General features: G+C 40.2%; 1 protein-coding gene across 1 annotated transcript in view; it reads left to right on the top strand.

The window, feature by feature from the left end:
• The window catches only part of LOC103353590 (neurobeachin-like), a gene marked incomplete at its 3' end in the record, with an annotated part of 183,100 nt that overhangs the window by 26,580 nt on the left and 135,223 nt on the right, over positions 1-21,297 (top strand). Inside the window, exons 2-6 of the mRNA XM_008276644.1 lie at positions 14,628-14,859; positions 16,293-16,393; positions 16,606-16,701; positions 17,508-17,629; positions 19,287-19,413. Coding sequence (XP_008274866.1) covers positions 14,628-14,859; positions 16,293-16,393; positions 16,606-16,701; positions 17,508-17,629; positions 19,287-19,413 — 678 coding nt within the window. The remainder of the gene's footprint in view (positions 1-14,627; positions 14,860-16,292; positions 16,394-16,605; positions 16,702-17,507; positions 17,630-19,286; positions 19,414-21,297) is intronic.

Raw genomic sequence — 21,297 nt, 5'->3', positions numbered from 1 at the left:
ATCCTCTTTCCTCTCCAGATGGAACTAGCAGCACACATTTCTGGATGGATGCGCCTCGCAATATATGAGACATCAGGAGAACATATGTTTTTTGACAGCACTATTCAGCAGGAGGAAACTGTGCAGACTAATCACAAAAAAATCAAATGTTGTGCCGATCCCCCAGCTGCCTGCTTCATCCACTGCAAATCAGTAACTTGACGTGTTTCAAATGTGAGCTTGATTCCAACCAAATTATATCTCAAGGTCAACGGGGTTAATACGAGCTCACAACTGTTGCTCCATATCTAATGTGCCTAATTAACTGGGAATTAGAGGAGCTTGGTTGATACTTGAGTGTTCAGAGATGGAGAGGGAGATGCTTTTGTTTGACTTGTCCTGTACTGTGGGATTATATCACAGGACTTGACTGCCTAAGCAAAGGTATACAGAGGAGTGTGCTGCAGTGCAGAGTACAGTCAAGGTGACCACCTGTCTTGGGTCAAATTTATAACTAAGTTATTGTAGGTGCCAATTTACTCAGTTGTATTTTTTAGACAGCAGCTTTATGTGTCTGCAGCTTCTCTGGCTGGCCGTGTTCTCAAGATGTACAAAATATTTCACTTTCCCTAGTGTTTGATGCCTGTGGTGCAAAAATTGGCCAAGAATCCTTTATTGACGAAGGCACTTTCACAAGTTAGACTGTACGTTTTTTGTTTTTTTTTTCTTTCCCGGGTCCTTGTCAGGTTACAACTAAGACTGGATGATGTCTGTTCTGTGACTAGCACTATCATTCCGTCGGCTTTCCTGCTAGCTATGCTCACACAGCACAGCCTTTTTCCTTTTGCGAGATATATTTCCTGCAAGATTGCCTTTTAATTTTCTTCCTCTCCCCCTCTGGAGAGGTGAGCACTTCTCCTGTTTGACAATTCCAAGCATTTCAAGGGATTAGAGGAGCGACCACATGATACAACCCACCAGAATAGTAAACAGGTCTGTGTTGCCACACAGTAAGCTGTGAATATGAGATAGGAAGAGCAGCGTGGCATTGGGAGTTCTCCCCCCTTGGACTCAAACTGCTTTCTGACTAACTGCCCCACTGAGTGTGGCCAGCTAAAAGGTGTGATTAATTAGTAGAGTGGAACAAAGGCAAAGTGGTCTCATACGCTTTCCTTAAGTGGCATTCAAAGGCAAACAGACCGGCTTTATTGGGCTTTTATCCCCATTTTAGTTTGTATCAGTCAGGCTGCTTTAAAGTTCCAGACTGGCCACAGATGAAAGGCCTCATTTCTATGTTCATTGGCTGCTCCGCATGACAGGGTTTGGCATGGAACTGAGGAGCTAAGGGTAGACAGTGTAGACACCGCATAAAAGCATTTTACACATTCATGAATCCATAGAAAGTGAGAACTCCATGTTACAAAGCTAAACCTGTCAGTTTCACTTAAAGCGGACCTTCCCGTTTGGCACGTCAGAAGTCTAATGCTGATTCTCCGCTGTGTTCCACAAGAAGGGAGCTGTCCTCGGTGCTGAAATCAAGACAGGCAGCTGGTGTCAAGGGTAAGAGCTGCGAGAATCTGCTGTTCAACTGCCTCTTTATCACTGCGGTAATCAGCCATTTTACTATTTTCCACATGGGGGGGGATCTTACAGGACCCAGCTACTTTGCCCTTAAAGCCTAAATGTTTTAGTAAAGTCTTTACTGATGAGCTTAAGTACATGATCTGAGTTGCAAAAATGTAATTATTTTTGTTTTACGGGGCATAATTTAGTTTCATATTCTGAAAACAAGACCCTTCCATTCCATTAGTGTCCAGTTTTACATTTTCTTTGATTTAAACATTCCCTCATTGGCTGTTCGGTGGCAGGTGAAAGTTTATTATACTGGTTAAAGTATGAATAATCACATTACATCTTTCGCCTTCAAATTAAATAACTGTGCGTATTACGGAGTGGGACACTAGACTAAATGGTTTCACCACACCTGACATATATTTCCATTTAGTCTATTTTCATGAAGATGGTAGAAGGAGTCACGCTATTAATTTAAGCATGAGCAAACAACCCAATGATTTTACCGTAAGTCGAGGCAGCTAGACAAATTGCACTTTCTGTGCCTTTTGAGATTTGCCGCATTTCATTTTCCATTTAATTTATTGGCAGAGAAGATGAAAACAGTGAGTTCACGTCTTTCCCAAGGTAAGGTCTCTTACACTTGACAGTGGAAGAAGCTTTTAATATTCAGGTCATGTTGCTGTGCCTCTGTGGTCTTTTTGTGTGATCACATATTCCCTTCCTCTTAAATAGATCACAAATAACATTTGCTGAGGGACTGCTGATTTGATATACTTTTCTCTGTGATTGAAACAGTTGTGTCAGTTAAGGGAGAAATTTTCAGGGCCTGAAATGACGGCGGCAAATTATTTTATCCAAGATATTAATTATTGCTTGTACACGTTTGTGTGTGGGAGAAAAGCAGTGTGTTTGCTCACATCTGAGTTTCCAGGGCGGAGGTCAAAATACAATCTATGTTTGTTTGACAGCTACTTTCGTTGATGTGCTTTCAGTTTGATGTTTTCTTTTTTTTCACCTGATAAATTGGCTATTACAGGAGAACCCCGTTATTCCATCTGAAAAGTTGAAAGGACATGTATTGCTGATGTTGTGGCAGGCAGAAGAGGCCGGGACATTTAATACAGCTGTAGACTGCCAGGATTAAGATGAGCTGAGATATATGAGGTCCCTGTGATGCATGGTGGGACACGGTCATTCTGCTGTGCACAGAAGATGAGTGGAAGATCAGATGAGGCGATACACTGCTCTCTGTCAACCGTGTCTGGGCCTTATATACATGATTTCTCTCCGCCTTCACTTACTATGAAGTCTTACTTATGTTTTAAATTTTCCGGCTCAGTGGTAGTTAGATATGTCCCCCCTCACAGACAGCTCCAGGATTTGAACCTCCCTGTTTTTACTTTTTTTTTTTTTTTGTAGGTTTTATCTGCTTTTGAGCCAATACAAAAACAAGCAAGTGCAAATGAATAAATGAGTAGAATACAAACAATTGCATAGAAAGAGATTGTGCTGTCTTGACTCACAGTGTGGCCTGTAAGTCTTGCCTTTCTCTGTTTTTGTCTCCTGTTCAACCACACTCTCCCGCTGAGCTCTGTACGACTGCTGTTGTTCTGTTGTATCTTCCATCAGCTGCTCCTTTAATGAAATCCACTCAGTAAACATATTGGCTCATGTTACTCTTTGCCAGCCTTATTTCCACTTCACTCACAAACAAACACAGTGTCGCTCTCTTCCTCTCGTCTCCTAATCTTAGGTCAGACTTCAGAACAATTCAGACATAATGGCTGGTGTCTGTGGCTTTTGGACATCAGCAGTTGTTTCAGAAACTGTTGGAGGACAGATTGGGTGTCAGCTCAGGAAAATGAAGGATTATGTGGCAGATTGTTTGTGTATCGTCTCGGAATTTGTAAATTTCCGCGGCTATGCTCAGACTGATCTTCTGTGGCTAAGCTTTGGCCCAGCTCATAATCAGAATGTGGAAAGTTTTCGCTAAACTAACAAACAGATGTTTACACAAAGATGATAAATTGATGCTGTTCTTTAATGAAATTAGGAGAAGGGAAGTAACACAACGTGACTGTGTTAGCTGGAAAGATTTCCAAAATCCTCGCTGATGGACTCCCCGTTAGACGGAGTGATTATGAAACACCTTTCATCTTCAGTTTCCTGGGAGGCTTGTTAACCACATCTGTATGCTGCAAGCGTCGGGTTCAGTGAAGCATAAACACTGTAATCTTTAAATCTTTAGCAGTGTTTCCACAAACAATACACCAGCCCTCCTGACGTCTCTATCACAGTGTGGTCACATGCAGGGAGTTAGTCATTAATTCAGGTCACATTCTCTCCAGGCCTCCCAGTGCTTACTGGTAGGTTTATGCTAATCTCTATTTAAATGCAGCTCAACGCTGAACCTTCCTGTTTAGGTTTGCCGTATAAATGCTCCCGCAAGTCCCACTTTATAATGTAGCGGCTGTAATAGTAGCTTTGAAACAGGTTACCCAGCAACTTAAATGCTGCTGTTTGTATTTGTTTCCGCTAATTTAATTGCATTTATTTTTTTGCTGATTGAAAGCACATTTCCTCTGCATTTGATCACTGTTGAATGAGCTGTGCGAAAAACAAGTGTTGGCAAATTTGTCCACCACCGTCAGACATATGGATGTCAAATATAGTCTCCCTGTGTATCCACACTCTGACTGTACATGGCACGAGATGTACTCAGAAATTCAGACATAGCAGGTGGCTGCTGTCTAGTGGCTGTTAGACTGAGTTTAATTTTTAGTGAAGGAGAGGAGAGTCTGCAGGTGTCACACAGAAGGCAGTGGGCATAATGCAGTGGGTATTATGTGCTCTGTGTGCGCTCACCTGTCTATTTAGTGCTTATGACGGACACATCTGCTTTGTAGCCGGTAGCAAAATGAGAAATGATTGGGTCTTACTTCTGGCTGATGTCTGTTGGTGTGACTGGTTGATTTGCAACAGACTCTGACTGTGTTTGTTATTGTTGTGGCATGAAATCAGAGACAAGTGTGTGTGCAACATCCCTGTGTTGTAGTCATTCAGTAATCCACAAGGCCAGTATTAAAATTTTGGCTCGAGTTAAATAGATGCAGTTTTCACATGATTGCGTGATGGTGGCATTGCAAATATACATCATGATTAGGCAGAAAAAATTAGCAAGTGTTTCAGTCTCTCAAGCATGTCAGGAGCAAGATATAGTCCTGTGCTACTGTCGAACTCCAGTGGCTTTCATATTCATTGCAAGTTCTTCTCTCTGTGTCTCTGTATTTCACTTTGTTTCTCTCTCTACTCTCTCTTTCCTCTTTTTCTGGAATGAAATCTAAATTGAATGCAAGACAACTTATGTATATATATTTGTATGTATATGTATGTATCGTGACTCGATAATCCAACCCTTAACAATCTTAAAACCTTGCTATCCGACAAGTTTTAAGGAAATACGAATGGAACCCATAAAATTAGCCTTAACATAGTGACAGCCTTGGATTCCAACTCCGACATGACATTTTATGTCACAAATAAGGATAACGGCGTATTATCTGACTGAACAATCCCATAGATTGGCTACGTTCAGACTGCAGGACTTAATGCTCATTATGGATTTTTTTGTAAAATCCAATTTTTTTTTGTGAGTTCATTCACATTTCCAATTAAATGCAACTTGTATGTAATCTGCTGTGTGAACTTCATACGACCCAAAAGTGTCCCGCATGCGCAGAAGAGGACATGGCGCATCACACGCAGTGAGCGTGCTCAGTCTTTACAAAGTAAACACGGATGGTGACGGTTGCGCTGGTGGTGGAAACAGAACTGGGACCGCTATCCTAAACTAGCATCAGCAGCCAAGTACTGCCTGTGTGTTCTGGCCACTTCCACCCCGTCGGAGCACACCTCTGGGGTCGAAGCGCCCCCCCGATCGCGCCGAATATTTGGATATTCATCATTAATTGGGCCTGAATATCCAGAGACCTGAAAGTACTATTCAGACCAGCCCTACTATTATAACAACTATGAACAATAAATATTAACATCAAATGACCCTTCAAGCATCAAGCCCTCCTTGTATCTCGACCTCCGTCTTGACAATCTGACAGCTTTGCTTTCTGACATCAAAGAAGATTTTGCATTTAGCATCAGATTATCGAGTCACGACTGCATATAACACTCGTCATTTCACCTGTAATTAAGCACAGCATTACCAAAATGCTCTTTCTTGGCATGTTGACATAGAGTTCATTATTCTGCTCACTTGTGCCCATGGTGAAGGGGCATCTCGTTCATGAGGTCCCTGGGAGCGACTTGACCTTGTTGTGAAGCTGTTCCAGATACTGCTGCAGTTTTCCAGATTGTTTGATTTGCACTTGTAGTTCAAGTGTGTTGATAGATGAGTCACAGATGGCAGTTGTTCTCTCACATTTTGAGCAATATTCAGTGAGAAAGGAGGGAGACAGCCGACAATGTCACTATAATTTGCTCCAGTCAAAGATACATCTAGCTGAAATGATCCTATCAGTTCACCTTGTCAAGCGCTTTGCATGTCAGCAGATGAACGACAAAGTAAACTGTATCTTGAGTTATACAGTATTTTGAAAAGTTTAACTCTGGTGTCTTAAAAAAGTCATTAAAGTTTTGCTCATGATTAGAGAAAGGGATATCTCCCTGTGTTCATTAGACAATTATTACTTTTTAAAGGGAGAGAGAATAATTATTTTCTCACTTCCAGCCAGTCCGCAGCTCTGTCGTGTGCTTAACTCATCAGTGAAGCAGAATGGATAGATAGGGCATTAGTGTGGTCATTAGCATAGTTCAGCATTGGTGTGAAGGCCATTCATCAAACTCAATGGAACCACAGAAGCAATAAACTGATTTCTTATATATTTGACGCTCCCCTTTCAACGTTCTGCACCCCTCTGCCTTAAATGGCTTGACCTTTATTTTGGTGACATTTTCAAACTAAAGAAAGAATGGCCCTGGGTAGACTTCCAGCTTAACTCTTTAGAATTGTTCCCTGCAGTGGCAGGTCCATTTTGTCCCACTGCATGCTATTGTTTGCATAAAATCTTCATACATTTTTCTACGTTTATGACAGCCCGGAACTAAACGCTAATAACTGTCAGGTCAGCAGTTGGGCTCTGGCCACCAGTTTGGTAATTTTTCTTTTCCTTCATGCTTTAGGAAATTCTCTTGCAGAAACGATTTTCCAAATTAATTTGAGTTTTATTTTTTGCATATGGTTCTCAGCTCCACACTTTTTGTAGTTGAGTTATTAATTAGCTTGTCTATTCTTATTTTCTTGGCCAAGTGTAAGAAAAAAAAAAATTCCAGGCTTATCAGTCTTAGTTCTGTTCTTCAGTTGCTTTAGGTTTTTAATTGCTTTATATGCTATATCTATATAATTTATTTGACTGCAAACATGCCCAAGTTTGCATGGTTTGGATCCAGATGGAGGGAATACTTTTTACCTGTCTGTGTAAGTCTATTGTTTTTTTGTTTTATGATGCAAAATTTTAAATACAGGTATTTCAAAAGTATTCATTATTTTTTTATTGACATATTTCAAAAAGAACGTGGGTCTACTTCTTTAGTTATTTATGTCGGTGTTTCTTTGTGAATATATTGTGTTATCATCACATAACATTTGCTTTTAAGTCTTTTACACTTCAGACACATTTGTCGGCCTTTGTCTCATGGCTGCTTAAAATACTTTCTTTGTTAAGAAGTGAGCAGAGTTGTTGCAAAATCCAAGTGTTCTGTATGAATATTGTGTTTTGTGTTTAGCTCCCTCTGGTTGTGCTAAGCACTTGGCTACAGAATGGTCAGTTCATTGTTTCCTCCTCTTAACTTCTGCATACCACATTTTTACAGCCAACTTTATCCCTTTGACTGAATAGGTTTTACTGTTAAAGTGAGCTACAGGCTTTTCTGATTCTGTAGCTGAACTTTACCAGAGTTTTCCAAGTATTCCAAGTAATGACGGTGCTTTTGCTACAAGAAGCCACCAAGTCATACTGTCCTTTTGAATTCAAATATTTGCTTTTTGGTTGATTTGTGGATTGTACCTCTGCTTATGAACACAATAATGACTGAATATCATATCTTGAAGCTTCGTGAACACTTACCGCTAACCTTTTGGTGCTCAAAACAATCCTAATGAGCAAACCTAACATTTATATATCAGAATTTTTATCAAACCAATGCATTCTCTCATTGTAGAACACCCAGTTTCTTGCAAAAGAGTGGGTAAAAACACAATTTTTGAGAAAGGTGTCATAATAACAGAATTCATGGTCAACAGAATTGGCTTATGTCCGCTGTTGTCCAGCGGTCCAGTTGAATGTGTCTTTGAACCAGCAACGCGTTTTATTTTTAGACATCAGGGAAGACCTTCCACATCTTCTTCCGAGGACTCCTCCTTGCTACGCTCACACTACACCAGCACTCTTTGTAAATAGGACATCAGTTCTATTTATTTTCACCCAATTTAGTGGCCACTGTAGGCTTCCCTTGGAAACTGTCTCAAGTCCAATCTTTGCTGCCCGTCACCATGGCGACAGCAAGCCTTTAGCTCTGGCCTAATCAGAAGCAGCTGAAAGTGGAGGGATTCTTGAGGGCTCAGATGTAACTCTCTTAATTTTTTGCCTCCTGGCAATGAGACACAAATGCTATTTTTTAAAGGGAAAAAAACCCCCAAAAAACATTCTTGATTGAGGCTTATAACCTTGCTTCACTAAAAGAGTGTCCACAGGGATAAATAAGTGACCTAAGCACACACCTTAATTGCTTTCATATAAACAATATTTGGTTTTGCTGTGCAGTAAAATAAATGCATGCTTAGTGGACTGTTATTCCCAGCGCAGTAAAAACAAAAATCACTGACATAGCTTAGCCGCTTTTCATTTCCTCAAGCTCTGCTGGGTTATCTGTAATATCACAGGATCTCGTTATTGGCAAGCCAGCCAGGTGAAAGCGACTAACCTCATATGTTTGTGAGCAGCTGAGTGATCGCCCATTGCACAAGGGTGACTGAAAGACATGGTTGCTGATCTGGTTTCACCTCTGGTTTGTGAACGGTAAGGCATTCTCTTGGTGATAAGTGTGAACGGAGCTTGCTGTCACTCAGCCGTGCTGCAGCCACCCTGACATCTGCCAGCTTGAGCTGCACAGATACCAGTTAGAGCCTAATTTAAGTGTAACTACCCTCCTGCCTCACATTGTGGTGTTGTTTCTATAACCTCCCTCTCTATTTTGCAAATCATCAACCTGCAGCTCCACTGAGCTTCTGGGCGTCTTAATAAGCCGGAGCAGATATTCTTAATTGAAATTATATGATTAGCCGTAGCTACACGAAGCAGGTTTCCTCCTTCTGTGGGCCGCTCTCCTGGGAACAGGGAAATGGGTTAGCTTTACCGCTGTCTGCAGAACCCTGATTAAAACCAGCACATGGGTGCTTGCATCATACAGTATGAATTGCTGGCTGCTGAATTTGCCTCTCTCGCTTACATTTAACTTCCACGTGGCTGTGATTTTCTGTAACAGTCTGTGTGTTTGTGTTCCTCTGCCATTTAGCGCATTCACTCCATGTCAAACTTCCATGCCTCTTTGATGTTGAACTGCGGTGCATTCAAAGACTTGTCGAAAGATTTAATTCCATTTGTGTTTGAGTGGAAACATCATGAATGCAGATTGGTTGAATGGGCGTGCAAAGACTATGATAAATGCTTAAGCTGCTGACTGACAAGTCGTCCTTTGCTACGGCTGCAACGCAGACCTCAAACATTTGTAGCGCCTGAAAGACGCGACAAATCCATCACTTTTCAATTTCCTCCTCTTAGCCAGACACCGAAACAGAAAAGAGAATTATGTATAGAATCATTAGTTGGATTAGTTGGATGCTCTAAACCACATATAATGACAATACGGACCTGATAGTCTCTCCCATATGGATGAGGAAACTGTACGGGTGTCATTATTATATTATCAATTAACTGTCTGCAGACTGTGGAGATTTGGCTTATGTGAGAATTTATGTATTCTTTTTATTTGTAAAAGGATGACACTGAAAATGATTCCTATCATTTTCTTTGTGCTAAATTAGACATACTTTTCAGTATTCACTCTGGAGTCCAGCTAAGTTTAAAATCACCACCTGAAATGAGAACAGCGAACGATTTACAACACATTCATGGCAACTTACTAACCACATGCACACCTGTAGTAAACACCTACATAATGCAACGCATTGTTCCACATTTATCATTTAAATACTGATCTATCTAAGGTCATTTCAGTTGTAGTTTTTCAAAGTTAGACTGCAGGGTTTACATACCATTTTTGAACAAACTACCACCTTTTTACAGCTTCTCTCAGGCATGAGGTGTGAGGAATCCCTGCTTATATTCTTGTACGTCTTGTAAAGTTCTTTTCTGAGAGCAGAAAAGGCCTTTAATTAATTCATACATTCACTGAGGAGCATACTCGCCTTTTAATACATAGAATTAAACAAATACAGCAGCACTCTCTACTATAAATCAGAGCAGTAGCCCAGTAGGAAATGGGGTATGTTGAAGTATTGGGAAATTAACCTCTTTCTATGAACGCCGTGACTCATTTGCATCAGAATTTATGAGCAGTGTGTCTTACAGAAAGCAGGAGTTTTATTGTGCAGATTGCTGATAGTGCTATCATCTCTGAGTGTCAGCGAGTAAAGGATTTAGCAGAGAGGCTCAAGTCTCACCACCACACTGAGCCGCCGTTCGGTTTAGCCGTGGTAAACAGACCAAGGCTAGCGGTGTTCTATCATCGGGAACCATCAGGGGTAGAGAGATAGGCGCAAAATAAATTAGTGTGCAGCCACATTCTCTCACTGTCAGTGTCTCCTGCTGTTGTTGGGTCCTGGCGAACCAGCAGGAAGTGAGAAAGAATATGAGACACTGAATTTGGACGGCAGAGTTTTGGGAAAAACTTACCTTGCATATTTCATCTTTGCATTTAAGTGGAGATGGAATAAGCTATATACGGCGTCACAGCAGACACATATAGATGTAAGTTATGAAGTAAAACATGTCTGAAATGTTACAAGTCCAGCAAAACAAAGAAATGTCTGATTTATTTCGATATTCAGACTCTTTATTACCCTCCAGAGCCAAGATTTGCAGCAGAAACTCCTTTAAGTTGTGTATGCTTTTACCGTCTAGCACACTTTTTGTGCTGTTTGTGCCATTGTTATGTGGAGTCCTTGTCAGCTCCTGACAGACTGGATGGATACAGTCAAAGCAATAGCATTCTTCAGGTCTCTCCAAAGATTTTTAAACAGGCTTACCTCCAGACGCTGCCTGGTGTCTTGGTCACTAGACATTCAGACACGCTGTGAAGCCTCTGCACTATTGTTTGTGCTGTGTGCTGAAAGGTCATTGTCGTACTGAAAGGTGAATCCTCATTCTGATGCCATCTGTAGGCTTTCTTCAAAGACCTCTCACCTTTTTAGCTTTGTTTTCCTCAGGCCTCTTGGTTGTGCTGCAGCCATCATTATCTGCATTGTTAGAACAGTATTAGCCAGGTGATGAGCCGTGCTGCTCGCTTCATCTTAGTTTAGCTCGTGATGTTCAGGCCAATGCTCCATTTTTTTTTTCTTTCTCACCAGATAATAGAATATTTTCTTCTTATGCTGTCATGTCTAGTGTCATTAAGTAAACTCCAGGCAGCCTGCCATATGCCTTTAATTTAGGAGTGGAATCTATCTGGCTATTCTCCCAAGAAGCCCTGATTAATGGTGTGTTACAGAGATCTTTCTGGCAGGTTCCCCCCCTATTTCTAGCAGAAGCCGTTCCTTAAGAGTAGTTATAGAATCCTAATCTAACAAATCTAACAAATTGTTCGGATCAGTTCTAGTTGATGCAAACAGTTTTTTAATATGCTTTCCCAGATTTTTTTTTCCCTTAAAGCAAGCCTGCCAGTATGAGTGGCAACAAGGATCTCTTAAACTCTGATGCAGAATCACCACCTGACTATTTCACAAGCAGAAGAGGAGCAAATCAGACACCTCTGCCTGACCCTGTTGAAGCTGCAATCATTTCAGTTGAGGGTAGTTTTACATGCAACAAACAGCTCTGACTCCAGGAGTATATATACCACAACGTCCATATACATCTTTAGAAACTTGTTTTTTTTTTTTAGGTAAGTTTATAATGCAACCACTATACTCTCTGCATATTTCACGACTGGTGGATTGTGCTGGTGGAGCATGAATTTTACTATACAGGTTGCATTCGCTATGTAGGAGCTATGTTTGTTCTGTTGTAATATATATATATATAAAAAAAATACTGCAGCACTTTGTCCCTGATTTTGATCATTTACATTGATTATGGGGTTTACATCACTTAAATTAAGTGGTATTCAAAGTGCACATTGATTTTATTCTGTTGAATTTTTTTGCTTGGCTCAGATAAACTCTGCTCTCCACATGTAAAGTGTGTAATCAGTGATTTAATGTCTTTATTTACCTCTTGTAACATAATGGCTGAAAATTATTCTGGGGATCCGAATCTGCAATTACACCACTTCTCAGAATTGTGACATGCCTGTGAATAGTGTGATTAATGGCAATAGCACTGAAGAATGATGAGGTTTAGTCTAGACCTCACGGCTCTTTTTCTCCTCTTTCATGTGCTATTGGGTGATAACCGTCATTGTGGCTGCAGCAGGAGAGCCTTTTGTCTGATTTTAACTTACCGACAGACAAACAACCTTAAAAACCTAACCTAAAACGTCTGTTTTTCTTCATTAATCATTTAATATATGAGTATTCTTTATGCTACACGGCGGTTAGTAAACATACTGAGGTGTAAACAAACTGTGGTTGTCATCGTTAATTCAGCACTGTCAGGTATTTTTGATTTTGTTTTGTCTCATTCTGTTATATATCAGTGTGCTTAAAGAAATGTCCGAGTTTATTTGTAAGATGTGAATAAAACGCCCAGCCGTTCCTCTGTATGCCTGATCAGACCTTCTGGCGTGATCACAGATTTTGCTACCAAACTGCTATTGTTGTGCAAAATAAAGTGCTCACCCAATTACACTTGGCCACCAGATGCAGCATGTTTTACCCAACAGAAATATGAAGCGACAAAACGCTGCTTTATTGGAGTCTGTGTTTGGCATTCTGCAGCAGGACATGCATAGTGGCACCAGGCAGGTGGTGGCAGAAACTGGCAGTTTGGCTTTGAGAATCGTCTGCGCACCGACAACAAGCTTTCCACCAGTCTGTTAATTTTCCATACCAGTTAACATAATGACTATATTTAGACAGACTTGTTACAGCTTGTTTGGTTTTATAGAAGTCGTCTGCACATTTTGTCCACTGAGCCGACTCAGGCAGCGCATTACCTCCACCCCATGAGTTTTCAAGCTCTGAATTCCGGTTACTGTTAGTGCCTCACTGAACAATGCCTCTGTTCTCTGGGCTCGGTGATGAAGATGTCTGGTTTGAATTTCAGCATTGGGGTGGTTTTCAAAATATGACGGCAACAGCTTTTTTCCTTTTTGTTGCCTTTCTAAGTGGCTGAATTTATTCTTGATTAGGATTAATTCTGTCACTTATACTGCCGTGATCTACACAAGGGCCACGTGAACTGGATATTTCATTTCCAGTGATTATATACTGCGATATAAAAAAAATATAAGAATTTTCACCGGATGACTTGAATAACTTTATTGGGAAATAATTAATCATCCTAGAGTGGTTTTGTTGGGAAATCATCTGCGTAGCGCATAAAAAACTATTTGAAAAAAGCTGTTTGGAACCTATTTTACATGGTGTAATGCTGGCAAAGGGAACCGAAATAGTTTGATGCTTTGAGTGACATGTTGATCTGGCTTTGCAATACATGCAGCTTTTTTGGTGCTGATTGAAATGGTCAAAAAAGTACAAGCTGACATGTCCTTTTAATTGACATGCCATTTCTTTCTGCAACCATGTCTTTTCAGGTTTTTTTTTCTCTGTGTCTTGCTCGTTTTTCTGTGCACATGTGGAGCCTGCATGTCCATAAATTGTGTCCTAAATCAAAGTAAATGATGTTCTATCAGACTTTTAGATTAGTCCTGGAAAATGAGAACTGGGTATCAAGCAGTAAAAAAAAAAGAAGCTGTAACATGATGTGTTTCAGTTAATTTTCCTCACTTCAAATTGTGCTTCCTGTGATGTGACTGTTTCACACATGCACATTGCAATATCCATACTAATATAATATGTTGTGCAGCCCCAATGTAGAGAGTGTAGCATGGCGGCGACTTTATTTTTATCTGCACAACCACTGCACTCCCAGCAAAGACTGTCTCTCAGATCTTAAAGTCCAAGCAGCACAGTGATACACATCATTGTAATGTAATTGAACCGAGATCTGATGATGGTTGAGGCAAGGCTCGATTCATATCTCCATGGAATAGTCTCCTGCTACTTTAGGCTGCTTTTTTCTCTCACCTAGCTATTACCTGTCAATCACAGTAATGTGCAGTGGGTATCTAGGTCCATTTTCCAGCTGCCTGCTTTGATGCCCACCAGCAAGTTGTTGTCAGTATGCTCCATATATACCATGCACCTCTTTAGAGGGCTAATTTCATGCTTTTTGGACTCGAAGGGCTGCATTATTGATTGTTGTTTTCTACTTTTCTTAATAGTGATTATCATGTGTGATTTAAAAGGGGGCAGTGGGACTATAGGGACTCGATTTCCCTCCTCTTTTCATTAAATTCTAGAAAGTTTTATTTTCATAGGTGCTTAAATTCAGATCAAAGTCTTATAGAAGGCAAGAGATATTCATGTCTCAGAACAGGCTAACCCTTTATGATCTGAGTGATCTGAAGTTTTTGTGTTTTTGGTTAATTTCCACCATAGAAACAATCCTAATCAAGAAAAGGTTTGAAAGCTGAATCCAGCAGCAAGTTTGATTCAAGTTACGTCAGCATAACACAGAATATAATTTGCATGTGAGAGGCATAAAAATAAAATTTCTTCTCACATTCCTCATCTGTCCCACCTTTTTTTTTTTTTGCAGTTGGTGGGTGGTGAGTTTGATCTGGAGACAAACTTCATTATCCAAGACGCAGAAAGCATCGGCTGCATGGTGGAGCTGTTGGAGCACTGTGACATCACCTGCCAGGCGGAAATCTGGAGCATGTTCACTGCCATCCTTCGAAAAAGCGTACGAAACCTGCAAACGAGCACCGAAGTGGGGCTCATCCAGCAGGTGCTGCTCAAAGTGAGCTCCGTGGAAGACATGATTGCAGGTACGATAATGATGCAAGCAGGTCTTTATTTTGTTCAAAATGAGTAGAAGTGCAGGTATGCAGATCGATTATCATGTCAATGTCCTGCAGCTTGTTTGACAATAGACGAGCATAAACTGCAATATGGATTTTACATTAAAAAAGAATCAAGGTCACTTCTTCACAGCAGCCTTCTACCAAATATCTAGATTCTATCTGAATTCCTTTAGTCATTGCACACTGTAATTAAGCAGGTGAATGTTTACAAAAATGTACTGACTAAGTAGTGCGAAAGTACATGCATGTTGCGCTTGTATGTAAACGTACAGGTTCAGTATATACATAAGATAATATATAAAATAATAATAAAGGTGTAAAAAATATATATTTCCTGATTTTGTAAATGTAACTCAGTAAACTGCTGATAGACACTCAGGTGCAGACAGTTCATGTCAGTAAACTTCCAAACCGCTTCATCCGTAGTAAAGGCAACAAACTCATGCACATACATAAAACAGTGAAGGAAGCCTGCAGTGAATTTTACTGCTCCATTAAACATATTGTGACCGTAGAGACTATGAAAGAGGCAAATCAGAAAGATGTGCTCACAGTGCACTTTTTTTTGGTTTAATTTAGAACTATTTAATCATTGTCATTCTCTTTTGTTTTTGTCAGTGATTCAAAAAAAGTCTAACGATTCTTTGAAACATTAATTATTGCAAAAAAAAAAAAACCACAATGGCACATCAAAGTAAATGTTAAATAAAAGTGAGTTTCAAAAGATAGCACTGTGAGTTTTCATCAATAGTCACCTCAGTGCCAGCTTTATGAAACATTTTAATCCAGCCAGGATATTGTAGTTATATTCAATACTGCAGTTATTTTTTCTCCACTAGAAGCAGAAACTCAATATTTCTTTTGTCAAATTCTAGACACATTGCCATGAAATTTGGCACTACCATCAGGTTGACACTTCTCCTTAACCAAACCTCAAGGCACAGTAACAAGATGATTTCACACTAGGGGAGTTACAAACAAGGGAGGTTGCGAACGACGCAGTCTGCGGGGGAGAAAAGTCGAGGTTGAGCTCTTGGCATGTTACTCGTAAACCATTTCATGATACCAGGCTGCACCTGATGAATTTTAAATGTATTTTCACTGCAGTGTTTCAACCTACCATATGCTCGCAGATACTGATCTGATGTAGTCATTTTCCATGTCACTGCAGTGGAAGTGTTTCTGTCTTAAATATATTGGAATTTTACAGACAATGAACTGTAAACTAAAGTGAAACAGTTCTCTCAGAAGTTGAGGCATATGAATACTTTTCCCCCATGAGGCTCTTCTGTGCACAGTGGATGAATTATAATAAATCTGAAATTCAGCTGCGTTTGATGATTGTCCTCCCTCTCCTCTTTGTCCTCTTGTTTCTCCTTGTGCATCTCGCTGTAAAGACTTGCTGGTGGATATGTTGGGAGTGCTGGCCAGCTACAGCATCACAGTGAAGGAGCTGAAGTTGCTCTTCAGCATGTTGCGAGGAGAAGGTGGCCTCTGGGTAAGTGATATCAGGTGTGTGGCGGTTTGACACTGTCACTTGAGTTGCCTCCAGAGATCCGTCAACACAGATTTGTTTGGGGCTTGTTCTGTAACTGACTAACTGCAGAATGAGTGAATGAGGTAACTGATAAGATTTTGAGTGGCTACGGTCCAGCCGGTCTCCCAGAAAGCTGTGTTGCTAACACTCTCTTTTCTTTGCCACCTTTGCAGCCGAGGCATGCGGTCAAAATGTTGTCCGTGCTGAATCAAATGCCCCAGAGACACGGTCCAGATGCCTTCTTCAACTTTCCTGGTCGCAGCGCAGCAGTAAGTCTTCTTGAGTTGTGCATTCTGATACCAAAAAAATAAGAACAGGGCAGGCTACCAAGACAAAAAAATGTAGAAACTAACAACTCAGCACAAGTAGCAATCTTAAACCGTACAGTAATGTATGGTAAAGATTGAAAAAATGTGTCCCGCATATCCTTGGCACCCTGTATAGTTGCATATGAAAGATTTAATGGCTTTATTAGGACAGTACTCTTGCTTAAAAAGTGGAGCATATTGTGCAGTTCCTTTTCCACCATCCGTTAGGCTTTGTTGCATCTTGTTCCTGGCTTGCTGCATTTTTAATCAACAAGTAAATGAGGTATCGCAGTAATGTCATTAAAAGTTATGTTTCACTCATTGTTAAAGGCTTGTTTTAAACTACTTTCTCCAGAATCTTGGAGATTAACAGCAAAATTACCCAAATACCAATGAGCCTAAAATCACTGTTGAATTCATTTCAAAGACGCTGGACACTCGCCATCATATAACACTCATCACAAGAAAGAACACATAATGTCATCAGCTGGTCCGTAGCACATATTTGCAATTTTATAACAGTTATTAAATATTACATTATGATCAATTAACTACAACATGCATATTTGTATAATCATTTTTTAAAAATAAATATTAGTCACACTAGTTGTTAAAAACATCTTAGTTTTGCACCGACTCAAGTTGATTTCTATGGGATGTATTACTGTACACTACTTTAACTATGAACTAACTGACTAAAGGAAAAGGTCTTTCTCTTTCTCTCATATTACATGATTTTTGTCTTTCGCTATATTTTGCTTTCGTAGGCAATTGCTTTACCTCCTATTGCAAAGTGGCCTTACCAGAATGGCTTTACATTCAACACCTGGTTCAGAATGGATCCCTTGAATAACATCAATGTTGACAAGGACAAACCATATCTCTACTGGTGAGTACACAAAAAGCATACGGCTCCCGTCTCTCCCTTGGATTTTGTAAATCCACGTTATGACGCCAAAGAGAGGAAAATTCCACGTTCCTGTTTTTCATCAATCTAATTGCTTAAGCTTCGTATTTGAAATCATATCCTCTCTTCAGAGACCTATGAAGCTACCAGCAGCTTTATTGACAAAGCAGTATGCTGTCTGATACTCTGTGACCTGCAGTGAATTTCTCATCTAAGCAGATTATGACTGCAACTTGTTTTTCAAGGTTAAACTAGTTTTAAAGACACTATTTTTCACACACTGGAAACACTTATGCAATGTGGTTTGTGAAAGGGCTTCATTTTTCCAGATAATGTTCATGAATTATAATGGAGAAAGAGGGGAATTAAGTGAGATTATTGAGATTAAAACCCGTGGAGGCATGAACTACAGCGGCTGGAACTGTCTGCTGTAGAGGTGGATCGCTGCGGTGGGAGACACTCTAGAGGTATTAATTTAAATTTGAATATCTACCACATAAGGCTCGCATACCGGCTCTTGCAGGAGGCTTGTGGATAATTAGTGTTTAAATCAATAACCCAAAAGTGCAGTGATACTTGGCTGCCACATTTTTCTGTTTGTTGAGGGGGGAACTTGGAGGGAAAAAAAATCACAGAGTACAATGGCACATAAAAGAGTTGTGGGAAGGAATGAAAAAGAGAGTGGATAATAAAGATGAAACAGTAGAGTTTGCTTACGGCGGAGACTAATTGGTTAGAAACAGTTAGTTTGGTGTTTATCATCTGCTGGGTGCCATTACTTTATCTGGATCTAACAGTCTGAATGAAAGAATCTACTCACCTTAGAAAGACTTTTTCTGTGTTTCTCTGATGTGCAACATCAAAAAGGAGAAAAGAAATATTGGCTAAGCTAAGATGTTGGTATTCATGTGGCAGCCACTCCGTACTGACACAGTCACAAAAAGGGGTGAGATATGCCAAGCTAATCCTGTTTATGCACTGCTCCGAGTGCCTCACAGCTCAGTGGCGGGGCATGTAGACAACAAAAAAAGAATTGTATCTTCAGACGCGGACCAAGCTTGTCCACCGGAGCGTCTTGGCTCAGTGGTAGCTAGGTGTGGGGCTCTATATCTCTCTGGCCCTGCAACCTCCCCACAGAGTAAAAGCCTATACTCTCTTTATCTGCCTTGACAAAGAGCTCTGTTTGTTTTAGATGATCCCAGTGGGTGGTGGTGGAGGGGGTCTTTGAAGTGGGAACACTGCAATAGACCTAAAGACTGTAGGAGTGTATTGAGTATGTGTCAGCAGTAAAAAAGATGTTCAGTCCAAGCTCGGAAAGAATGGAAAACTATTGTGGTGCTGCAAGGTTGTGTGCACAGAGTGTGGGTTGGTTACATTGTGTACGGGTTGCATTTCTTCAGTGCTGATGTTTTATATCTTATGTGGAGTCGAGTGTATCAGAGTGGAGGGATTAGACACTGGGAGCATTACTAAAGTGAGGCCATCCTCATCACCAAATATGCAGGCTTCATAACTCGGTAGTCAAAATCCCTCCGCCTCAGTTGTTTGGGAGTTATCTCCTGCTTGCGGATAAATGAATTAAAGTTGCACTGTCACGTTTGCAGCTCATGATATGCGGCGTGCATGTGTCTGTTTACAGCTTTCGCACCAGCAAGGGCATTGGCTACTCTGCACATTTCGTCGGTAACTGCTTGATTGTGACGTCGCTCAAGTCGAAAGGAAAAGGTTTCCAGCACTGTGTGAAGTACGATTTTCAACCCAGGAAGGTAAGCTGTGGTTTTAAGTCAATTATTGGTTGGTTTTCATTATTTTCCGGCTGTTCCACAACATAATTATGTTATCCAAACAAAGCAGGGGATCTCAAACAATTAGAATATTGTGAAAAAGTTCATTATTTTGAACCTATTTTAGCAAAAGAAAAGAAGAGAATATCCTTTATTAGTCCCACAAGGGGAATTTGCAACATCCCAGCAGCAAAGTGACGGAAAGAAAATCAAGAAGAACAGAGGCTGCCATCAAAGCAACCTGATCTTCAATAACACCTCAGCAACTGTGCCGCATTGATGCAGTAATTCATGATTTAGGAGCTTTAACCAAGTAAAGAGTGAGTACATGAACATACTTTTTTCAGAAGTTGGATGTTTCTGAACTGTAAATATAAGATTTTGGGGAATATTCAAATAATTTGAGATACTGGACTTCTGGTTTTCATTAGCTATAAACCATAATCATTTAAACTCAAACACAAAAGGCCTAAAATGGTTCACTTTATGTGTAATGAATAAAGGATATTTAAAAGCCTATCTTTATGAAATAAGTTTAATAAAAATTAACTTTTTCACAGTATTATAATTGTTTGAGCTGCACTCGTATATCATTTTTGCACAGCCATGGACCTCATATTTGTTCTAAGTAATTATTATGATGAGAAAAATATCTTTTGAAGCCATTTAAATTAGAATAGTGGAGACTAAAGACATATGTAGTCGCTGCTTTATATTTAAATGAGCCACGTATACGCCTAAATTGCATTGTACCAACTTTTAAAGTTTGCAAATCTGACATTCAGAGGGATGAGATAAAGGCTTTCAATTTCATTTGAAACACACAACAAACATGCAGCTCTTTGAAGTCACCCTATACTTTTGGCTGCACCTACCCTTGACTCTCTGCACACCATCTGTTCTCTTATTGGCATTAGTTTATATGTGAATGCTGTATACCTACATATAGACCTGGAGTGACTGTAAACCCCCCGAGGAGTCTTACGGGTCTAATTGGATGTAAATGTAGCTGAGAAAATGAAACTTAATTTAGCGTGGTGTGTCGGTGTAACGTACCTGTCCCTGCAGAGAAGGAAAACCGTCTCAAAGCATGTGTCAAACAATTAGAGGCTTCACACAACACCTGGGGACTACTGTTTCTCATTGCAAGTGCCACAATGCAGGTATTGTATTGTGGGAGCTCTTAGAAGATAAAGCATGTTGAATTAAGTTTTCTAATTGATTTTGGGTTCAGACATCTGTGGAGAAGTGGCGTTCTAAATTATCTCGCAGCAGCTTGCACTCCCCTCCCTCCTGTTAGCCATGAATCCTCCTTTTAAGTGTCCTTACCTTTGTGTGTAGACAGCTGTAATTCTATTAGACTGCTCACAGCGCCCTTCGTGGGTCAAACCAATAAATAGTGGGCGCGCAGTCACATAAGAGACGAACAACCTATTCCTCACCGCTGTGAGTAGTTGTGGCACTCTTACCTTGTGTTCATAATATGAACAGCTTGAGTGTTTTGAGTCACTCCGTGTTGCGGGGAATCCATACAGCGCTTTTATTCCTTATGTAATGTTACACTGCTTTAATGAGTTCGCTAAGTCAGCATTGCTTCTATTGCGCTGATTAGAAGTTAAGATAATATTAAGAGAATGTATTTTTAATAAAGTCTTTGAAATAAAAAAAGTAGTAGAGAGTCAGGCCACTCTGAATTGTTGTTTATGTCTGTAAAACACAATTACACAATGTTCTGAGAGGAGCTGAGGCCCATCTTTTATTAGTCAACAAACTTTTTGGTTGTCTTCTGCACTTGAATTTCTCTGCTGTACCCCTAAAAAGCTAAAATGCACACTGTGTGGTGATATGTTTTTATATCAAACTTTA

The sequence above is a fragment of the Stegastes partitus genome, unplaced genomic scaffold (assembly GCF_000690725.1).
Source record: "Stegastes partitus isolate 25-593 unplaced genomic scaffold, Stegastes_partitus-1.0.2 Scaffold78, whole genome shotgun sequence".
In the NCBI taxonomy this organism is placed as follows: Eukaryota; Metazoa; Chordata; class Actinopteri; family Pomacentridae; genus Stegastes; species Stegastes partitus.
The sequence above is the reverse complement of the archived record's forward strand: the minus strand, read 5'-3'. Positions and strand labels throughout refer to the sequence as shown.